At 33.5% G+C, this 20951-nt stretch overlaps 1 protein-coding gene across 2 annotated transcripts in view; it reads left to right on the forward strand.

Annotated features, from left to right (window-relative positions):
• Nucleotides 1-20951, forward strand: part of LOC124357466 (lipase 1-like) — a 49207-nt gene that overhangs the window by 16601 nt on the left and 11655 nt on the right. For both annotated transcript variants that reach the window (XM_046809294.1, XM_046809293.1), the window contains exons 2-3: nucleotides 11183-11369; nucleotides 14415-14529. In XM_046809294.1, coding sequence (XP_046665250.1) covers nucleotides 11183-11369; nucleotides 14415-14529 — 302 coding nt within the window. The remainder of the gene's footprint in view (nucleotides 1-11182; nucleotides 11370-14414; nucleotides 14530-20951) is intronic.

Below are 20951 nucleotides of genomic sequence, written 5' to 3' on the forward strand. Positions count from 1 at the left end.
GTTTTTCTCACAATCTCATTATAGCTCTCTACCTGACCATTGCCTTGAGAGTTGTAGGAGTGGTGCGACTACTGGCAATCCCGTTGTTGTCATAGCTATAACATGAAAGTTCCAAGTCACCACTTCGTTATCTTCTTATTCTTTATTTTACCAGACAGTTTTGAATGGAACATAAAGAAAACAGATTTCTGGTCTGTAACCAACTTAAAGTGCCTCCTGAGTAAATAGTGTCGCCACTTCCGGACAGCCTCTATGATAGCATTGGCTTCTTTTTCTACAGAAGTATGCTTCAATTCAGTTGAATTGAGAGCTTTTGAAAAGAAAGCCACTGACGTCCATCTTGAGTGAGGGTTGCCGCTACAGTAGTATCAGAAGAATTTGACTCTACAGTAAATGGCTGATCTGGGCAAATAGGGAACATAGACATTTTCAATCTCTTTCTTAAGCTCATTGAAAACATATAGCCTTTGGCGTCAGGGGGTACCCATTCTTTGTAAGTGGCCGGATCTTCTCTAAAAATTTGGGAATGAATCTAGAGAAATATGACAAGTTGGAATTCAGCAACACCGTTAGTAACAACAAATGGGATTCTTTTGAATTGATACAGTCGTCCACATGGTTCAAAAGCCGTATAATGTTTATTTTCTTCTCTGATTTGGTATATGATAATATGCATTTTTCAAGTCAATTGAACTAAACATTCAATGATTAGCTACTTTGTTTACTATGTCTTCAATCTTTGGGATGGATAGAAGTCAAGGAGAGTGAACTTATTTATAGAAAGAGAATAATCAACGAGCCATCGACGTTTATGATTACTGGACGATGTGACGAGAGCATGTGCTCACCATAGTGATATACCTAGTTCAATTACACCCTCCTTTTATAGATAAGATATTTCCGAAGAGATCAATTTACAGTCTAACCCAGAGTAAGAACGGGATTTAATGTATATCGGCTTACAGTCTGAGGTAAGATGTGTAAACAGTGAAGCAGGTGTAACTTTGGTTGTAGCCTGACAACTAACAGCAAGAGGATTATATCAGATCCACCTAGACACATTTCTACTTTTGAGTGCCGAGCTAGTAAGTTATGCTCTATTATTACATATGTTCATAAACTTGGAAGAATAGAGACAGGTACATCATTATAAACATAGCCTAGTAATTATTAATGAACAGGTACCTAGTGTCTGAGAACTGAGAGAGTTAGACGTCATATTAACCTCTCCAATAGTAGAAGGGTAAGTTTTTAATTTCAATTTTTTAAAATAATGAATCGCTTATTGAAAGGCTTGAATCGTTAGACGAACTCCCAGTCCCAATCAAAGCGAAATCACATAAGTGATTTACTACTACTGGAACAGTCGCAGGATGAATAGCAGCTAAATATTCTTCCTGTGTTCGTTTACTGAGAGCGCAAGACGCAGCATCAGGCTTACGATGGAATCCTACTTTTGGAGTCATTCGACATACCTTAATGAAATTTCCTTTCTTACCACAACCCTTGCATATTGACATTCCCGGCTGGACAAATGTTCCTCTGTCTGACAGAGCCGCAAAAGAAACACTTGAAAACAGCAGCAATATTTTTGTCGCTTCTGAGAGGTTCATCCGTTTCCTCACTTTTCTTATTATTTAGTTATCTTGTTTAAACTGGCTGGCGTCTGATACGTATTAGCATTAAGCTGTGCCTTTTCCAAGCTTCGTGCTTGTCCATAAGCGTACTTTAGAGGTAGATTAAGTTTTCCAGAAGTATTTGTCTTTTATCATGCGATATGTCTGCATTCACAAACGTGTCTCGGATACAGTCGTCTCTATTTGTTTCAACCGACACAGGTTTGAAATTACACTTTTTACTTAGTATTCTAAGTTCTTCTAAAAACTTATCAACAATTTCGCCAGGCTGCTGTGTCCGAGTTAACAGTTCATTAACTGGTTTACAGTAGTTTTTGTACACTAATCACAGCATCATTGAGAGAATACATTTGATATTGATACAACAAAAAGAGTTACCTGAAATTGGGTTTAATTAAACACAATAATTGGGCTAGGCGCCAATATAAAACAAACATAACCAGAGTTACAATAATTTCATAAAAATATTCATATAAAAAAACTCAGTTTATTTATATAATAAACATATATGATTACCAAGTAATACAGGATTTATTACAGAAAAATTACAAAAACAGAATAGTCAGGGTCAACCAGAACACTGGTTGGCCTCGAATTACACTCTAGGGAAAATAAGGAAAATTGCTTAAAGAGCAATAAATACGATATGTATAATAAAATTGTCCTTGAGTATTCAAGATAATATTTCAAGCTATAAATTAATATTCAAGATAGTTAACTTGAAAATACGTCAACGTTACTATGCAGTTTAACGTACCATATAGTTTCTGATAAAAATCATATTTATTATTTTTCAATACTTTATAGGAGTTCAAGGGACTATCGCTCAACACATAAACAAAGTGTAGAAAATTTAAAAGTGGCATATATGTATATACGCAGTATAAAACCCATAAGAGCCTACGCAGCACCTGTGGATGTCCGTTACAAATACCGTATATAGTTTAGTAATTCCGGAATAGCATTATGTAGGAATGTAATAAGGTTTGTTTTGTAGGGGTGGAACATAATATGATAGTAATATAAATCCAATGTTTTTACAACAGAAAAAGTTTTTGAGACTGATAGCAATAAAAAAAGAGTAAAAGAGAACCATATCACCCCTTATTTTATTATCTACAGATTTTACCAGTCAAGTACACGTTTATTTGCAAGGTCCTGAAACAATTGTATGTGGCATGTATTAGAAAACATGTATTGGAAAATAGTTCATATAAACAAAAATTACGAAATAAACACAACACTAATTATTAAAACTAAAGTACAGAATACAGGTCAAAATACGTATGTTTTGTTTCACTGAACGATGGAAAATGTCCGTAACATTCCTGTTTCCTTCACAATCCCTCCATCGTCAAAAATAAACTTCAAACTAAGTATATCTCAGGAACATACGCAAATAATCCGTATTGGATATCATGTATCCTGGGAACTTTTTCAGGAAGTCTACGTCAGCTATCAATCATATCCCATGTACATACTGTAGAACTTGATATTGCATTCGTAAAGTAACACAAAAGACATGTTTTATCATCAGTTTAACTTCCTTCCTTAATAATAAACTATATTGTATACATCATAATTAAAAGTTTCGTCAGCACCAATAGCCATATCTTAGACATATGCACAAGACATGAATTTCATTTCACCTATAGACTCTCGGCGCGGCGTCCAGTTTCTAAAAAAACAGGCTGTACAAATGTTCGTCAGTAATCAGTATACTGTATGGAATCCACATGAAGACACAAAAAGTCATAATAATTAGTCCAGCCGTTTAAAAGGATTTCAGTGACATACACAAGTACAAAAGAATATATATATATATATATATATATATATATACATATATATATATATATATACATACATATATATATATATTATACGTATTCCATACATTTAAAATATATAAACACTCTTACAACGTTCCTTTTAATACAAATATGTTAAAGGCGTTAATTTATGTTATTGTATTGAGAACCTAAGTGAGTAATTGTAAATATACATAGCATGAAGCAGGAACAGGACGAAAAACTAAACCCCCATTAATTCACAATAAGTTCTTTAGTGCAGTTTTAAGTTTTTATGGTTTTCTTTTGCAATGATTGGTTGTAAACTTATTGTTAATTATGTGCTAAAAGTAATGTATACTAAACATCGTGCATGTTTATTAATACGAATAATTACTTCATCATTCTAGCAAAGTAGTCATAAAAAGTAGATAAATGTGTAAAAACAACATAAATAATTAATGTGTTCTGATAATATATGTATTAGTACAACGAACGAGTTTCTCAAGTTAGATTATTTTATCTTTCTCTGAGACGAGAAGTTAAGAGAAGAACATACGAGTAGCAACATTAAGTTAATACCAGAAAAAATCAAATGTTTTATTAATGGTTTTTAAGGAACCATATGTATATGTACCTGTTTTCCTTAAACTATATTGGCAATTATCCGTTGTTTATTGTCATTGATTAATTATACTTTTATAAAAACGACACGTAAAAAATTATATTTATATTAAAAGCATGCTTTTATTTGTTTACATTTCTAATATTAATTGTGGTAATGAATGCAGCACATATATATTAAGCGACTATCAATTATCTCAGGAATGTTTAGAATGCCATATAAAAAGAATACGTGCAAATTTAATGTCCTGTTTTTCAACAGGATATTGCGTGCGAAGTCAAGGTAACTACTAGTTCATATATATATATATATATATATATATATATATATATATATATATATATATTGATGAACTTCATCTGAAAGTGTTAACAAGTATCAATTCACTTTGTATTACGTGTCATAGCGTTGTCTGCCGGATCCAATTTCAAACATTCCAAAATAAACAATTAATTAATAAGCAATTTAAATTGGACCGAATCGTAAGTCTAAGCCATTCTGGAATCTACACGGTGACACACAAGATGTTTTACAATAACTACTGGGCTTCAGCTCCTAAATTATAAAAGATAGCAGTAGACATTAATCGATGATAAGTAGGTATATTCAGTTCCGGCAATTCCGCATTCACGTTTGATCTGTTTTCTTGTTCCAGCTGTCTAACACATATTTATTGATATTGCTGTTTTGGATATTTTATTGATGAGTGTAAAGGGTTCAGGAGAGGGTTAAAGGTTTCAAACACCTCATGATTTGTTTATGGTGTGATGTTCGGTGTTTTCGAGTTTATCTAACTAATTTAGCCAAAATGTCATTATATGCTACAGTAAAAAGTGTCCTTGTACTTGTTGTACTTATATCACAATAGATAATTTTATATACTGCTAAAACTTGTACAACATACTTTTTTAATTTATATATATATTATATAAATTGTTTTTATTTGCAATAAATCTTACTTACTATAACGGGACCTCACTTACAGGACCTCTGCAAAGCAGGGCTCATTTTCATATAACATGTTCTGAATAATTGCTTTTCAATTCTGTAAAATTATCTTAGTACGTAAAAACTTATATATTAACACTCTTACAACACCCCTTTTAATCAAAATATTTAAAGTAATTAATTTATGTCATGTTATGTATATATATATATATATATATATATATATATATATATATATATATATGCGATTTTGTACCAGTGCACTGGCTTTACTATTAATCCTTTCAGACTTCACCCAGAAATGTAATTAAACCATATTTTGTATAGCATACATTTACATAGTATAGTAAAAATTTTCATTTAACGTTTCTATTCTCATTTCTGTAAAAATAATTCATATAGGTAATAAACTTAATAACGCACATATTTTAATATATATAAAATATATAAATATTAATTATATTTATTAAGTTTATTACCTATATGAATTATTTTTACAGAAATGAGAATGAAAACGTTAAACGAACATTTATACCAAACTATGTAAATGTATACTATACAAAATATGGTTTAATTACATTTCTGGGTGTAGTCTGAAAGGGTTAATAGTAAAGCCAGTGCACTGGTACAAAATCGCATTGTACTTTCCCAGATATGAAGCTGGTAGTGCTGACTTAGTCTATCCTTAATTTTCTTTCTCCATAGGTCTTTTTTATCTTTGCTCACTTATAACCACAGATAACGAAACAGGCAAAGTCGCCCTTTTCAGACGAATAGATGTTTTTACCTCGTTGGATGATTCAACTATTTATTTACGTGTCTGGCGTTTTGTTGTACGTGTAGTAAGCTGAAATCTTGCCCTGGAAACTCTTGTTTGGTGTCTTTACCGCTTTATAAATACTCGCAAGTCGACTCCATAAATAGTGAAAATCGAACATTTTTGGTACAGTGCAAATTGACTCGGCTCTCTGTACAACCCTCAACAAATCTGGCCTTACAGTTAAGTTGCCGTCTTCCAGAGGGTATAATAATCATGAGATTGTCCATGTACGCGTAAAAACTAAGATCCCGTTTTAGCTTCACAATTACAATTTGTGACGTTTAGAGTTACCAGTGATTTAATTTTAGGAGTTATATACACTAAAACTGGTTTCCACAAGAAACGCATAGGCCTACATCAAATTATACAATTATTCACGAATGTTCTAAACATTATCGTGTATACAATCATAATTAACTACAACAATAACAACTAATTGCTCACAACCTAACTAATAAAACGTTAATTACATTAATTAAATTTTCATTTACATGGTTATGCAATTTGAAATAATCAGTTTAAATTTAGACTGCAAACAGACGCGTCATTCGATACAATGTTGAAATTAGGAGATCCAGTTGTGCCTTATTTTGAATTTAATTAAGAATTGGACGAACACAAGATGGTTTGTAACCACGCCGAGCAAATATGTAAGTTTAAGAAAATTACTGTAAAAATCTAAATACAGTAGAACCCCTCATATCCGGCCACCACGGGACCGAGCCCCTGGCCGGATAACGATTCGGCCGGATAAACCAACCTACAGTACACAGCACTTGACGAAACAAAACAATTGTACTGTACTGTACTAACCGCACTGGAAATAATCAACGAACTGTTTACAGGTTAAACCTATTAGCTCAACTGAGGACAACACAGGAAAATGTAAACAAATAGATACACAAAAATAACGCAGGAGTCGTGGGAGACTAGTGCGTGCAACTGCGCGTCTGCAAGCCGTGGTAAATAAATTTCGATATTGGCTTCCGGGAAGTGGCCGGATAAACCGAGGTGCGGTAAAACCGAGGCCGGATATGAGGGGTTCTACTGTACCTAGTTATCAGTTGTGCCTCTTCAAAATATTTGCATTTGCTATGTGTGGTTACTGTTATCTTGGGAATATAATTTGTATCCAACATCAACACTAGAGGACATTAAAGTAGTAGTGGTTTCTGTTTTCTGTTACAAAATACTGAGAATGAAATTTTAGTCTAATATCAAAGTGAAGACTATTCGAATATTTGTGCTTCCTGGCGTGAAATGCCGGGAACAACATTCTAATCCTAGACCACCGACATTGAATACTCGAATGATTGTGGCTCCAGGTGCAAAATGCCGGGAATAAAATTATAGTCCTATACCACCAACATTGAATACATGAAATTCTAGTCAATATACCACCGACATTGAATATTCGAGTGATTGTGGTTCTAGATGCAAAATGCCGGGAATAAAATTATAGTCCTATACCACCAACATTGAATACATGAAATTCTAGTCCTATACCACCGACATTGAATAGAGCGATTGTGGTTCCAGGTGCAAAATTCCGGGAATTAAATTCTAGTCCTATACCACCGATATTGAATACTCAAGTATTCGTGGTTCTAATGCAAAATGTTGGGAATGAAATTCTAGTCCAATACCACCGAAAGTGAAGAGAATTCAGATGTTCGTGGGTTTTGCCGAGAATAAAATTATAGTCCAACATCACCGACAATATTAAATGTTTGTGGTTCCTGGTGCGAAATGAATAGGATTAATCTTTAGTACAACATTATCAACAGTGTGGGTGATCCATAATTTGAGGTTACTAGAGCGAGATATCGGAGTGAATGTTTGAACAATGAAGGACATCCAAATTTTATTGTTCCTGCCTTGGAAATTAACATTTTTCTTTTCTAATTTAAGACTTTTCTTCTGTGACATTTACACTCTCAATGCATGTATAAGAAGTTAAAGAAACTTAATAAGTGTAAAGCTGGATCGTTAAAAATCATTCAACTACGAGATTAGTTTATATTGGAAATGTGTAAAATCCAATTTTAATAAAATTTTGTATCAACCAGACAGTTTACATTTAATATTAATCAATATTTAATGTTTCCAACGAAAGTTGGTCATCACAATATGATTACAGTAAAATACTGAAGACCAAATAAATACAATATTTTTTACTTATGACGTTAATGGTTTTAGGAGGCAAGATACGATATCATAGGCGAAGTACCATTTGAAACGCTTGCGCTAATAATGAAATAGTATTTAGAAACAAAACCGGTCTTCCATTCACAAGTAACTTAGATGCATTGCATTCCAAGACTGACATACCGATTATGCTGACATAAATCCATACTGAGATGAAATTGTAAGATTACGGCGGGAGTACCAATATTTATACTCTTAGTATGGAATACCAATATTTATACTGTTAGTATTATAGCATTCTAGTTAAATAAGATGTTGAAAAAAGATACCGATTTCATTGTACCAATTAACTATAACACATAAAATAATTATCTCACATGATGGAAATTTCAGTAGGGCAGTTGATAATTCATGAGCATGAATATTTCTTTAGTCGTTCAAGGTTCCTCGGGTATATTCCATGCTTGCTCACTCCTACAGTTTACAGCCGAATGATAGAAATAGGGACACAGTCACAGAATATTGAATCATTCACTGGATAAGGACTGGAATAAGCTGTTATTAATATCTGGTTTACGGGGACTTTGAAAATCATTGGTGGTTTAATTTAGACATAATTGGTGTTCTAGAAATTGTGAAATTGCGTGCGAAGACGCGGGTAACTGGTAGTAAAACATATGTATACGTTACATAAATAATAACTTTTCTGTAATACACTAATGCTTCTGCTCTCCAGCAGTCATTGGGACATTTGTTTCAGGAGCTGCTCTGAGGGGAACCACCCCGTCTTCCAAGGTTCAGTTCAAATTATAACTTTATTTACATAGCAAAATAAATATTTAAAAAAATCTGTAGCCTTTCACTAAAACACGAATTTACTACTCTTTGCCTATACTGATAAGGAATATTATTAATATATTTACATCAAGACAGAACAAAATCAATTTACCATGATTGTGCAATGTAGTGTAGTATTTTGGCTCATTATTTCTCCTTGCTTTAATGTCTGTATCGTCTTCATAATCAACTTTAAATTGATATTGCGTTGACTGCTGGTTGTTTAAGAAAAATTTCCGTGTGACTCGGCCAAAGTATTAATTTACTCATCAGACAATGTGGCAAACAAGCCACAAGCGAAGATGTCATTAAACCTATGCTTCACTTGATGGAACTTGTAAACACAAACGATGACTTGCTAGTTAAGTATGAAAGTTTCTGGTACGTTAACCAAATGTATTTTCTAATCATTAATAGATAATCACAAGTCTAAGTATCCTCCACCTCCTGATAAGGTAGGTCCTGTCTGCACATGCCCAAGGTCGGGGTCACCGTCGTGCTGACCTTTCGTCTGAGATTACACTGCCAACACCAAGGCAGCATTTGTCCCACCTGCGTCCTCATATAGACTTCATACGAATGACAGGTTTTTTCTATTTTAAAGAACTCACAATCTGTTTTACCAGTTAGCTTATTTTTACAATAAACCGGGATACATTAATTTATATTTTAGACGTAAAAGAAATTTTAACAAATTAAGAACAAATTGCACTGTTTGGTCAATATAGGGACACAATTAACAACACATTTAGATATTCCAAGGCTAAACATTAATTAAGTTTTGACTGACTTTAAAAGAAAATTGAGTTTGCGTCCATATAGTAAATGAGTGGCAGAGATTGTGTTGATAAATATAGTTCTGTTCACCGACGCGTAGATAGCGGCACATGTTAAATGTGTCGTTTAAGGTCGTAAGTATATTGTTATCTTCTACTAAAGACCCAATTTTAAGAATTTAATTTAAGATATTGGGTCAACCATCAGTGTCAGACGGTTTCATAACCAAAGATTTTGATTTGGATAAACATATCTTGATATCCAAAAATGCTCGTCATCAAAGTAACTCACAGTAATGAATTAACACGTGTTCAGTACATGTAGATAATTTAAACAAACTTCTCCGCAGTAAACTAGACCTATCGATCCATCCTTCTACGCTCGTATCTCGACGTTTGCGGTTAGTGATGTAGGCCTACCGCTCGTGGACATCCATAGGGTTGCCCAGATATTTTAAATGACACGTCAGTTTATGCTGTACCAGTATAGATTCAACTGGAAGGTATAAATAAACACCAGCCATGAGTGAACCTTTTTTTCTGGGAAAGGTCATTAGTCTTAAGATAATTAATTTTTTTACGTCCCAGTCGGAAGAAAGGCATTTTTATATTACGTGCGCAGCTAATATATTTATTTAATATCAGAATTACAAACATTAGTAGTTTTGATATTGATATATTAATAGCTTGTATTAATATGTTATTGTCAAAAATATAGAAGGTCACAGTTTGGAAATTTTAAATTAACAGGAAATCTAAATACTTTGTTATAATCACATGTGGTTTTGAAACATGAACTGTTATGCAACACTTAATTTTTCTCTTTAGACCAGGGTTCATAACTTTGAAAATTGTGAATCATTATGAAACTAGACCATTTTAAAACATTTAATTAAATATTTTACATTTCAAAACAGACAAAACTAACGTGTTTGTACAAATTGTAACGGTCGCTACATTGAAACTTGTAGTTGGATGGAGATAGATGGATTGAATTAAGATGTTCTGCTAGACATATTTAAGTACAGTTACTATTCCGTGGCATGTTTGGTTGGAATCACTCAGGAGTAACGGGAGGTAAATTACCATGTCCGGTTGTAGTTCTAATATATCATTGATTGCCCCTTCTCAAAAGATTGCACCTTCAATCCTTACGAAATATCTATAAACAATAAAAAAGAGGGTCTATATAAATGATTCGCGAATTCTTAAACACTTTTTTTTTAACATTGTGCGATGTTTAAGAACTGAAATATAATTGTATTATTTTGAAACTGAGTTACCACCATCTCAAACCTTTAAAAAAATCAAAAATTTGCTTTTAATGCTTAAAGTAAAACAATGTTATTTTATCTGTATCTTTGAATAATTTATATTTAACTCATTTTACAAAAAAAGTGGAATGATTGTTTTTGTATTTAGACACATACAATTTATTTATACAGATTTGTTTGTTATTTACAGAATTACTCTATTTTTCGTGGATATAGGCTAACACAATATTACTAAACGTTTGTTTACACATTTATGTTTATTACATGGTACACTTTTATGTATTTGTGTTGAGTAAATTTTATCATCGAATTCGAACTCTCTGTCAGATGGAGCTGATCGAGACCCACGGGTTTGTATCCCAACAACATCAGGTGATAACAGAGGATGGCTATGTGCTTACACTGCACAGGATCATGAGGCAGTCGGGACCAAGGAGACCCCCGGTGCTTCTGCAACACGGCATCCTCTGTTCCTCAGCCTGCTGGGTACTGCGAGGCACTCAAAAGGAACTGGGTCAGTACCTTCAACAATTAGTCAATCCATTCAAATTAAATTATTCATTGTTATACGATCTCCAACACTCGTGCACATAATACTCGAAGGTCAGGTATTTTAGAGTTGAGGTTTGACAGTAGTACTCACATGCTTGCTGGACAGATGCATGCCAACTAGCAAGACACGCCAGGGGGGGTCAGGACAGGATATAATGTTAGAAAATGAGTTTCATTCAGGTTTTACTGAATATTGTGTTATTGTCAATTCGGGAATAGCCTACAACCAAAAACATTTATATATCCTAAATCTACTAAACTACGGATCATATTCAATTTCTTTAGTCCCTTCGCTCGCTTTGGTTAATTAATTACAAATAATATTACGTAGGAAAGCAAAATAAATCGAAATACGGATTATTAATAATATAAGATAGCAACTGAAAGAACCCAAACTCTTCTAACAGCATCCATCATGCTGGTTGAGGCTGGCTATGACGTGTGGCTTGGTAATGTGAGAGGAAATACCTACCTACAGCAAGTCTCAGCTTAAGTTTAATAACACCATTAATACATTCTTTGTTTGAAGGTTATTTTTGACGATGGAAGGATTGTGAAGGAAACAGGATTTTTCCGGACATTTGCCATCGTTCAGTGAAACAAGAATATAGGACATCAAAATCCCTAAAGTTGACTGAAACTGATAAACTGGTAGGTTTTGATGTCGAAAGTCTATTTACAAATGTACCAGTTCCAGAAACTCTCGGAATTATTAAATCACGTCTCAGAGAAGACCAAACATTAAAGGATAGAACTAAACTTCCCGTGCCAGTAATTATGGAACTGTTAGAACTATGCACTCAATGCAATTATTTTGAGTTAGAGGGTAAAATTTACCGTCAAGATGAGGGGATGGCAATGGGTTCTCCACTGTCTCCTATTTTCGCCAATATCTTTATGGAGGAATTTGAGCGAAAAGCTTTGGCTTCAGCTCAGTCCAAACCGAAGATTTGGCGGAGGTATGTGGATGATACCTTTGTTATTTTTTCTCATGGAGACATTGAATTAAACAATTTTTTTAATCACATTAATAGTATTTCTCCTTCCATCCGCCTCACAATGGAAGTGGAAGTCCAAAACAAGCTTCCCTTTTTGGATGTGTGTGTATTAAGAGATAGGGATGTCCTTAAGACAACTGTTTTTCAAAAGATAACACACACAGGAAAATAGTTAAATTATCAATCCAACCATCAAAAATCTGTCAAAGAAGGAGTAGCCTACTCGTTGTTTGATAGAGCAAAGAGCTTGTGCTCAGATAAGGATGGACTAAAAGCAGAATTTAAGAAAATTGAATCGGATCTCAGAAGCAATGGATACCCTCAATTAGTAATAAATAAGTGCAAACGAACCAGAAGAATCATTCCTGAGTCAGAAAAACAGAATTGTGATAAATTTGCGTTTATGTCAATCCCTTATGTGCCGGGATTATCAGAGAAAATTAGAAGAGTAGGTAGAAAGTACAACATTAGAACCGCGTTTAAAACACACAACACTCTTAGACAAAGTCTCGTAAAAACAAAACCAAAAAATGGCACACAGGATTCCAAAAACTGTGTTTACAGTATAAAATGTAGTTGCAATAGGGAATACATAGGCGAGACAAAAAGACCACTAAACGTAAGGATAAAAGAGCACAAAGAAAACACGAGAAAGGGTCTCACAGAAAAGTCAAAAATTGCACACCATTGTTGGTCCGAAGACCATCATATGAATTGGGATGAAGCCAACATAATACATCGGGAACCACATTTCTTCAAAAGGAAATTAATTGAGGCAACATACATTAAATTGGCAGACCGACCAATCAGTCAACCATCAGTCGAGATTAGGCCGCTTTGGTTGCCAATTCTAAAAAATGAACTAAAGAGAAAACCAAAAGTATCAAACGGATCAGATATTTGTAATAAACCAATGCGGAGTCACAATATGGTTTTAAGAAGTTCATCTCGCATGAACCAATAATAACGAAACAGCCCATTCCTGCCCCCCTTCCCTTTTATTTCCGCCATCTTTTTTTAGCCAGCCGTGACGATTACCATTGACTAGTCCCTCTGGTCAGTCGTAGGTGGTTAGTAGACGAGTGAAGACGTGTTGTGACCTGCATTCCGTAGTTAAGTTTTAATGATTAGTGTTTTGTATAGTTTTTTATTAAGTTCATGTTTATAGAGTTAGTGAAGTTGACAAACAACATGTAGGTTGTGATTCCTGACTTAGGCGTGCCAGAACGCTTTGGTAAGATTTGTTTATTTTAACCTACTTTGTAATTATGTATTAGGTTAGTTCTTTACCTGAAGAAGAGATCAGATTGCAGATCTCGAAACGTAGTGTTATCAATACATTGTTGCAGCTATCATGCTGGTTGAGGCCGAATATGGCGTGTGGCTTGGTAATGTAAGACGAAACACCTTCTGCAAGTACCACCTTAAGTTTAATAACACCATTAATACATTGTTGCAGCTATCATGCTCGTTGAGGCTGGCTATGACGTGTGGCTTGGTAATATAAGATGAAACACCTTCTGCAAGTATCACCTTAAGTTTAATAACACCATTAATACATTGTTGCAGCTATCATGCTCGTTGAGGCTGGCTATGACGTGTGGCTTGGTAATATAAGATGAAACACCTTCTGCAAGTATCACCTTAAGTTTAATAACACCATTAATACATTGTTGCAGCTATCATGCTCGTTGAGGCTGGCTATGACGTGTGGCTTGGTAATATAAGATGAAACACCTTCTGCAAGTATCACCTTAAGTTTAATAACACCATTAATACATTGTTGCAGCTATCATGTTGGTTGAGGCCGGCTATGACGTGTGGCTTGGTAATGTGAGAGGAAATACCTACAGCAAGTCTCAGCTTAAGTTTAATAACATCATTAATACAATGTTGCAGCTATCATGCTGGTTGAGGCCGGCTATGACGTGTGGCTTGGTAATATAGGACGAAACACCTTCTGCAAGTATCACCTTAAGTTTAATAACATCATTAATACAATGTTGCAGCTATCATGCTGGTTGAGGCTGGCTATGACGTGTGGCTTGGTAATGTGAGAGGAAATACATACTGCAAGTCTCACCTTAGATTGGATAACACGATGGAAAAATTTTGGAACTACAGGTAATAAATATCTGATATTAAACCACAAACACTTCTTTGAATCAGCAATAATAACTAAGTTGGTAACGCTGTCACAACTTCATATTTCGCCATCATTTTGAAAATGTATGCGGTGCGGCGGATAGTTTTGTCCTCCACATCCGCAGAGGGTAGTGGAGAGTAGTTAGTTAGCATCGAGTAGAATACCGACGTTAACTGATCATAAAGTTCTCCTGTATTCTATTACTAAGCAATGATGGGGTGAGGGTGAGGGAAGAGAGAGAGGGGGGGACAGGCCATTTCCGAATGATTAGAAGTAAAACAGAAACCTTCTAAATAATTACTACACTTAGAAATTTACTTTTTTAAGTAGCTACAATTATTCGTCATGTCAGGGGTATGATCATGGATTTAGTTTTGTACCGTTGTGAGTTTGCATTCATTAATTTGTTTTATTCATATTCTCGTTGCGTTCTGTAGGCTATTTTGTTACTCTTTTCATTATTTTAAAAGTTTTTCATTACATTTTTTTTAAATGGAGTTACTAAAACGTTTGGATTTGTATTATATAAATTAAATTTATGCAACACTGCTATGCCATTAAAAAAGTGTTTATTTGTTTACATATTCTCCAAACAGGCATAGCATGGCGGAAATATTAGTTACTTAAAAAAGTATTGCAAAATTACAATACAACTACTTGTACTTTTTTCAACAACAAGAAAAAATACGTTCTAGAGGATAGATCTCATCTAATCCCTGTTGTGAAGACAATAATTTTAAACAAAGGAAAGAATATTCCATTAAGAAGGTATGATGGTAGTCTTTCTGAACTTGATAATAACCCATTGTAAAATGATGGGAATGTTTATGTTCTACTGCGTTTATGATTGATAGTGGTAATATACAGTAAGAGACCCGCCTAAAATGTGCCAAGTCAAATGCTACTTACATTTGTAAACATACTGTTAATGAACGTTTAACATTTGTGGGGAATAACATGTATCAGAAATAAAACGCGGATTTTGTTAAGCGAAACAGTACCATTTTCGTGTAAACTACTGATATTTCGCACACTTCCCAACTAACATTGGCTCTGCAGTACTGTACATAACGATGGTGTGAGGATTTTGTTGGCTTCTTTTACACTCACAAGGTCAATTTCAATTACTCAGAGGCTGAGCTACAACCTTCAGATTCTGTCTGTAGAAGTTCAAGGCAGAACCGTATTGAAGTTTGTGACAAAAATGGGATTGGATCCGAAACTCTGCGTAAGAGTTGGCTATAACGGATGCAGTGTAGATGTTTCAAACACTAAAGAAGCAGTGTCTGTAAGTCAAAAAAAGGTGTTCGTAGAACGTTTTGTATCTGAACTTACCCCTCCCTCTCAAAGTCAATTAAGTTCACAGTGTTAGAAATGCACTCAGGATTATAAAAGAAATTGTTATTTTTAACGTATCAGCTAAAGTCTAATTTTACCAATTACGCTATTGTGAAACGCGTTGGGTTGATAGCCATAAAACAATTATGAGAACAAGAATATCTTCCTAAAAATAAATAAAATTCTCAGAATTGTGTCAGTATGGGACAATTTTTCAACTGCATCTAAAGTAAATGGTTTATTACACAGCATTTCAAACTGAGGTTCTATCATTACAGTACTGTCATTACATTCTAGCCAAGAGTAATCTTTCTTTCATTTTTCATTCAACACGCAGCAGCACTAAGCAAGTATCTGCAAAGTTGAAAATATAGAGAAGCCTCGTGTTAAGGACTCGGATGACGTCTTCAAAGTTCTGTAATGCATTTTTTTCTTTTTTTAACAATCTGAAGAAACTATGGATGCAAATGGATGGATATTTATACTAGAATTCCAAGAATGGCTTAGAGATAGATTAACCTAAGAAACTACCAAATCCAAATGGACAAATGAGAGAGAAGACATTGTTTTGTATTGTAAACATTCTGTATATATTCCAATACTTGATCATATTTTATCATATCTAATATTATATTCCACAAAACCAAGAAAACAATGCTTGATAACCATTTTATTTAATTTACCTTGTATTTAACGTTTATGAACACAAATAATGTAAATCAGTTAACTACAGTTTTAAACAAGAGTAGTTAAAATTAAAGTTAAATCACCTTTGGTAATGCATTTTCTAGATGCAAAAATTACTTATAAGATGCAAATATAGATCTTTTTTAATGAAGTATAACGGAAACTGATAATGAAATATTCAGGTTTTACCTTTTAAAACTCTAACTTAGGCTAGCATGTGCAGGTTAGACCACACCAAACTTCTGATATAAATTAATTACCTATAGTAAACTTAATTAAAATGCTGATCATATCAACCAAAATACAGGGTGTCTAAAAAAGTTCAAAATAAGTCTAAATGTTTTGTGAATTTAGTTAAGTTTAGCTGTAATCTATAATTTAATAATTTGTTGAAAAACATTATTATTTAAAGCAACATCCAATTGTATCCTAAAATACATTTTTTTATTTATTAAAGTTCAAAATGGCCGTAATTTATTATTTTCACGTTAGATTTTAAGACAATTAATTATTTTAAGCATGAAGAAAGGTAAAAAGTTAGTAATTTTAATGAATGTTATAACGATACCTCATGTTTTTGAAATTTGATGAGGAACACAGGAGATCCATTTTCTCACCCGATATTCAAAATTAAGTATTATTATCATCTTTTTTTAAATCAATGTTTGTGGTCTTGTTTTAATTTAAATCAATTAATTTTCTCGGAATTTAACTTTAAAAACTATTACATAACGACTTTTGATTAAATAGAAAAAGGTTTCGAAAATTGTAGATATATCTGAGTTAGTGAAACATCTACAAGTAAACAAACTTTAAGAAATCTTGAAATGAAATATTTTATTTTTTTGGTATTTATTTACAATAGCGTGACCATGGAAAATGGACTTTTTTCCTGGGGTTGGGCATTTATAGCCAAGTATTATTATCACAGGTGCATATAAAACTGGGGGGGAAGTATATTATTGTATTATATTGATGCCTTTCGGGCATTATTGCGTTCAGGATGGAAAATAACCGACAAAATTTTGTCGAACAACACTTGAGGGTTAAGGAGCAGGGGCATCACGTGAATCTGGGATTCGACTTTTGCAAGCTCGAGTTAATTTTTTTTTTTCTAAAAGAGCAAGCAGTGCGCAGCACTGCGCAGCGGGCAGGGCATCGTTGACAGGATTAACGTACTAGTCAGCATCATTTCAGCCAGAGGTACTGTCAAAAACAGAGTTTATCAGAGGATTTCAAAAAATCGTAACTCCTTTGATTTTCGTTGCCGACAAATTTTTTCTTCACTATTGTTTTTTTTAAGGAAAAATTGTAGTTTTCAGGAAAAAAAATGAACATACCTTTCCATGGTCACGTTATTGTAAATTGATACCATTTTTTTATGTAATAAGCAACAATATAAGTAATACAAAACGGCTGATTACAGCTGCTACTTACATTTGTAAACATACTGTTAATGAACGTTTAACATTTGTGGGGAATAACATGTATCAGAAATAAAACGCGGATTTTGTTAAGCGAAACAGTACCATTTTCGTGTAAACTACTGATATTTCGCACACTTCCCAACTAACATTGGCTCTGCAGTACTGTACATAACGATGGTGTGAGGATTTTGTTGCTTCTTTTACACTCACAAGGTCAATTTCAATTACTCAGAGGCTGAGCTACAACCTTCAGATTCTGTCTGTAGAAGTTTCAAGGCAGAACCGTATTGAAGTTTGTGACAAAAATGGGATTGGATCCGAAACTCTGCGTAAGAGTTGGCTATAACGGATGCAGTGTAGATGTTTCAAACACTAAAGAAGCAGTGTCTGTAAGTCAAAAAAAGGTGTTCGTAGAACGTTTTGTATCTGAACTTACCCCTCCCTCTCAAAGTCAATTAAGTTCACAGTGTTTAGAAATGCACTCAGGATTATAAAAGAAATTGTTATTTTTAACGTATCAGCTAAAGTCCTAATTTTACCAATTACGCTATTGTGAAACGCGTTGGGTTGATAGCCATAAAACAATTATGAGAACAAGAATATCTTCCTAAAAATAAATAAAATTCTCAGAATTGTGTCAGTATGGGACAATTTTTCAACTGCATCTAAAGTAAATGGTTTATTACACAGCATTTCAAACTGAGGTTCTATCATTACAGTACTGTCATTACATTCTAGCCAAGAGTAATCTTTTCTTTCATTTTTCATTCAACACGCAGCAGCACTAAGCAAGTATCTGCAAAGTTGAAAATATAGAGAAGCCTCGTGTTAAGGGACTCGGATGACGTCCTTCAAAGTTCTGTAATGCATTTTTTTCTTTTTTTAACAATCTGAAGAAACTATGGATGCAAATGGATGGATATTTATACTAGAATTCCAAGAATGGCTTAGAGATAGATTTAACCTAAGAAACTACCAAATCCAAATGGACAAATGAGAGAGAAGACATTGTTTTGTATTGTAAACATTCTGTATATATTTCCAATACTTGATCATATTTTATCATATCTAATATTATATTCCACAAAACCAAGAAAACAATGCTTGATAACCCATTTTATTTAATTTACCTTGTATTTAACGTTTTATGAACACAAATAATGTTAAATCAGTTAACTACAGTTTTAAACAAGAGTAGTTAAAATTAAAGTTAAATCACCTTTGGTAATGCATTTTCTAGATGCAAAAATTACTTATAAGATGCAAAATATAATCTTTTTTAATGAAGTATAACGGAAAACTGATAATGAAATATTCAGGTTTTACCTTTTTAAAACTCTAACTTAGGCTAGCATGTGCAGGTTAGACCACACCAAACTTCTGATATAAATTAATTACCTATAGTAAACTTAATTAAAATGCTGATCATATCAACCAAAATACAGGGTGTCTAAAAAAGTTCAAAATAAGTCTAAATGTTTTGTGAATTTAGTTAAGTTTAGCTGTAATCTATAATTTAATAATTTGTTGAAAAACATTATTATTTAAAGCAACATCCAATTGTATCCTAAAATACATTTTTTTTATTTATTAAAGTTCAAAATGGCCGTAAATTTATTTATTTTCACGTTAGATTTTAAGACAATTAATTATTTTAAGCATGAAGAAAGGTAAAAAGTTAGTAATTTTAATGAATGTTATAACGATACCTCATGTTTTTGAAATTTGATGAGGAACACAGAGATCCATTTTCTCACCCGATATTCAAAATTAAGTATTATTATCATCTTTTTTTAAATCAAATGTTTGTGGTCTTTGTTTTAATTTAAATCAATTAATTTTCTCGGAATTTAACTTTTAAAAACTATTACATAACGACTTTTGATTAAATAGAAAAAGGTTTCGAAAATTGTAGATATATCTGAGTTAGTGAAACATCTACAAGTAAACAAACTTTAAGAAATCTTGAAATATTTTATTTTTTTGGTATTTATTTACAATAGCGTGACCATGGAAAATGGACTTTTTTCCTGGGGTTGGGCATTTATAGCCAAGTATTATTATCACAGGTGCATATAAACTGGGGGGAAGTATATTATTGTATTATATTGATGCCTTTCGGGCATTATTGCGTTCAGGATGGAAAATAACCGACAAAATTTTGTCGAACAACACTTGAGGGTTAAGGAGCAGGGGCATCACGTGATCTGGGATTCGACTTTTGCAAGCTCGAGTTAATTTTTTTTCTAAAAGAGCAAGCAGTGCGCAGCACTGCGCAGCGGGCAGGCATCGTTGACAGGATTAACGTACTAGTCAGCATCATTTCAGCCAGAGGTACTGTCAAAAACAGAGTTATCAGAGGATTTCAAAAAATCGTAACTCCTTTGATTTTCGTTGCCGACGAATTTTTTCTTCACTATTGTTTTTTTTAAGGAAAAATTGTAGTTTTCAGGAAAAAAAAATGAACATACCTTTCCATGGTCACGTTATTGTAAATTGATACCATTTTTTTATGTAATAATAATAAGCAACAATATAAGTAATACAAAACGGCTGATTACAGCTAAACTAAGCCAAAACCGAAAAAGTTTCATTGGTCCTTCTACCTATTTATTTTCACCAGTCGAATGCAGTTCGTAATAGCCAGTTAAGCATTTTTGTGAGACCCTGTAGAGTCCGTATTATGAAGGCAAGTTTCCGCTATGTATCCGGAAAAACAGTCGCTTATCTCACTTGAAGTAAGACGTAAGCTTCTACTTGGAGAGGCTTCTGGACCCCCTTATTGCTGGGGTATATTCCAGACTATTCACCCCCCCCCCTCCTCAAAACAATCCTGGATCCGCCACTGACTGTCACTTTTGGGTGTTGGGTGGCTTGTGTACATTTACTGTAATAGCTTCACGCTCTGAAACTTCAAGTATCAATCGCTATCAATACAGTCTGCATAA

The sequence above is a fragment of the Homalodisca vitripennis genome, chromosome 3 (assembly GCF_021130785.1).
Source record: "Homalodisca vitripennis isolate AUS2020 chromosome 3, UT_GWSS_2.1, whole genome shotgun sequence".
Lineage (NCBI taxonomy): Eukaryota > Metazoa > Arthropoda > Insecta > Hemiptera > Cicadellidae > Homalodisca > Homalodisca vitripennis.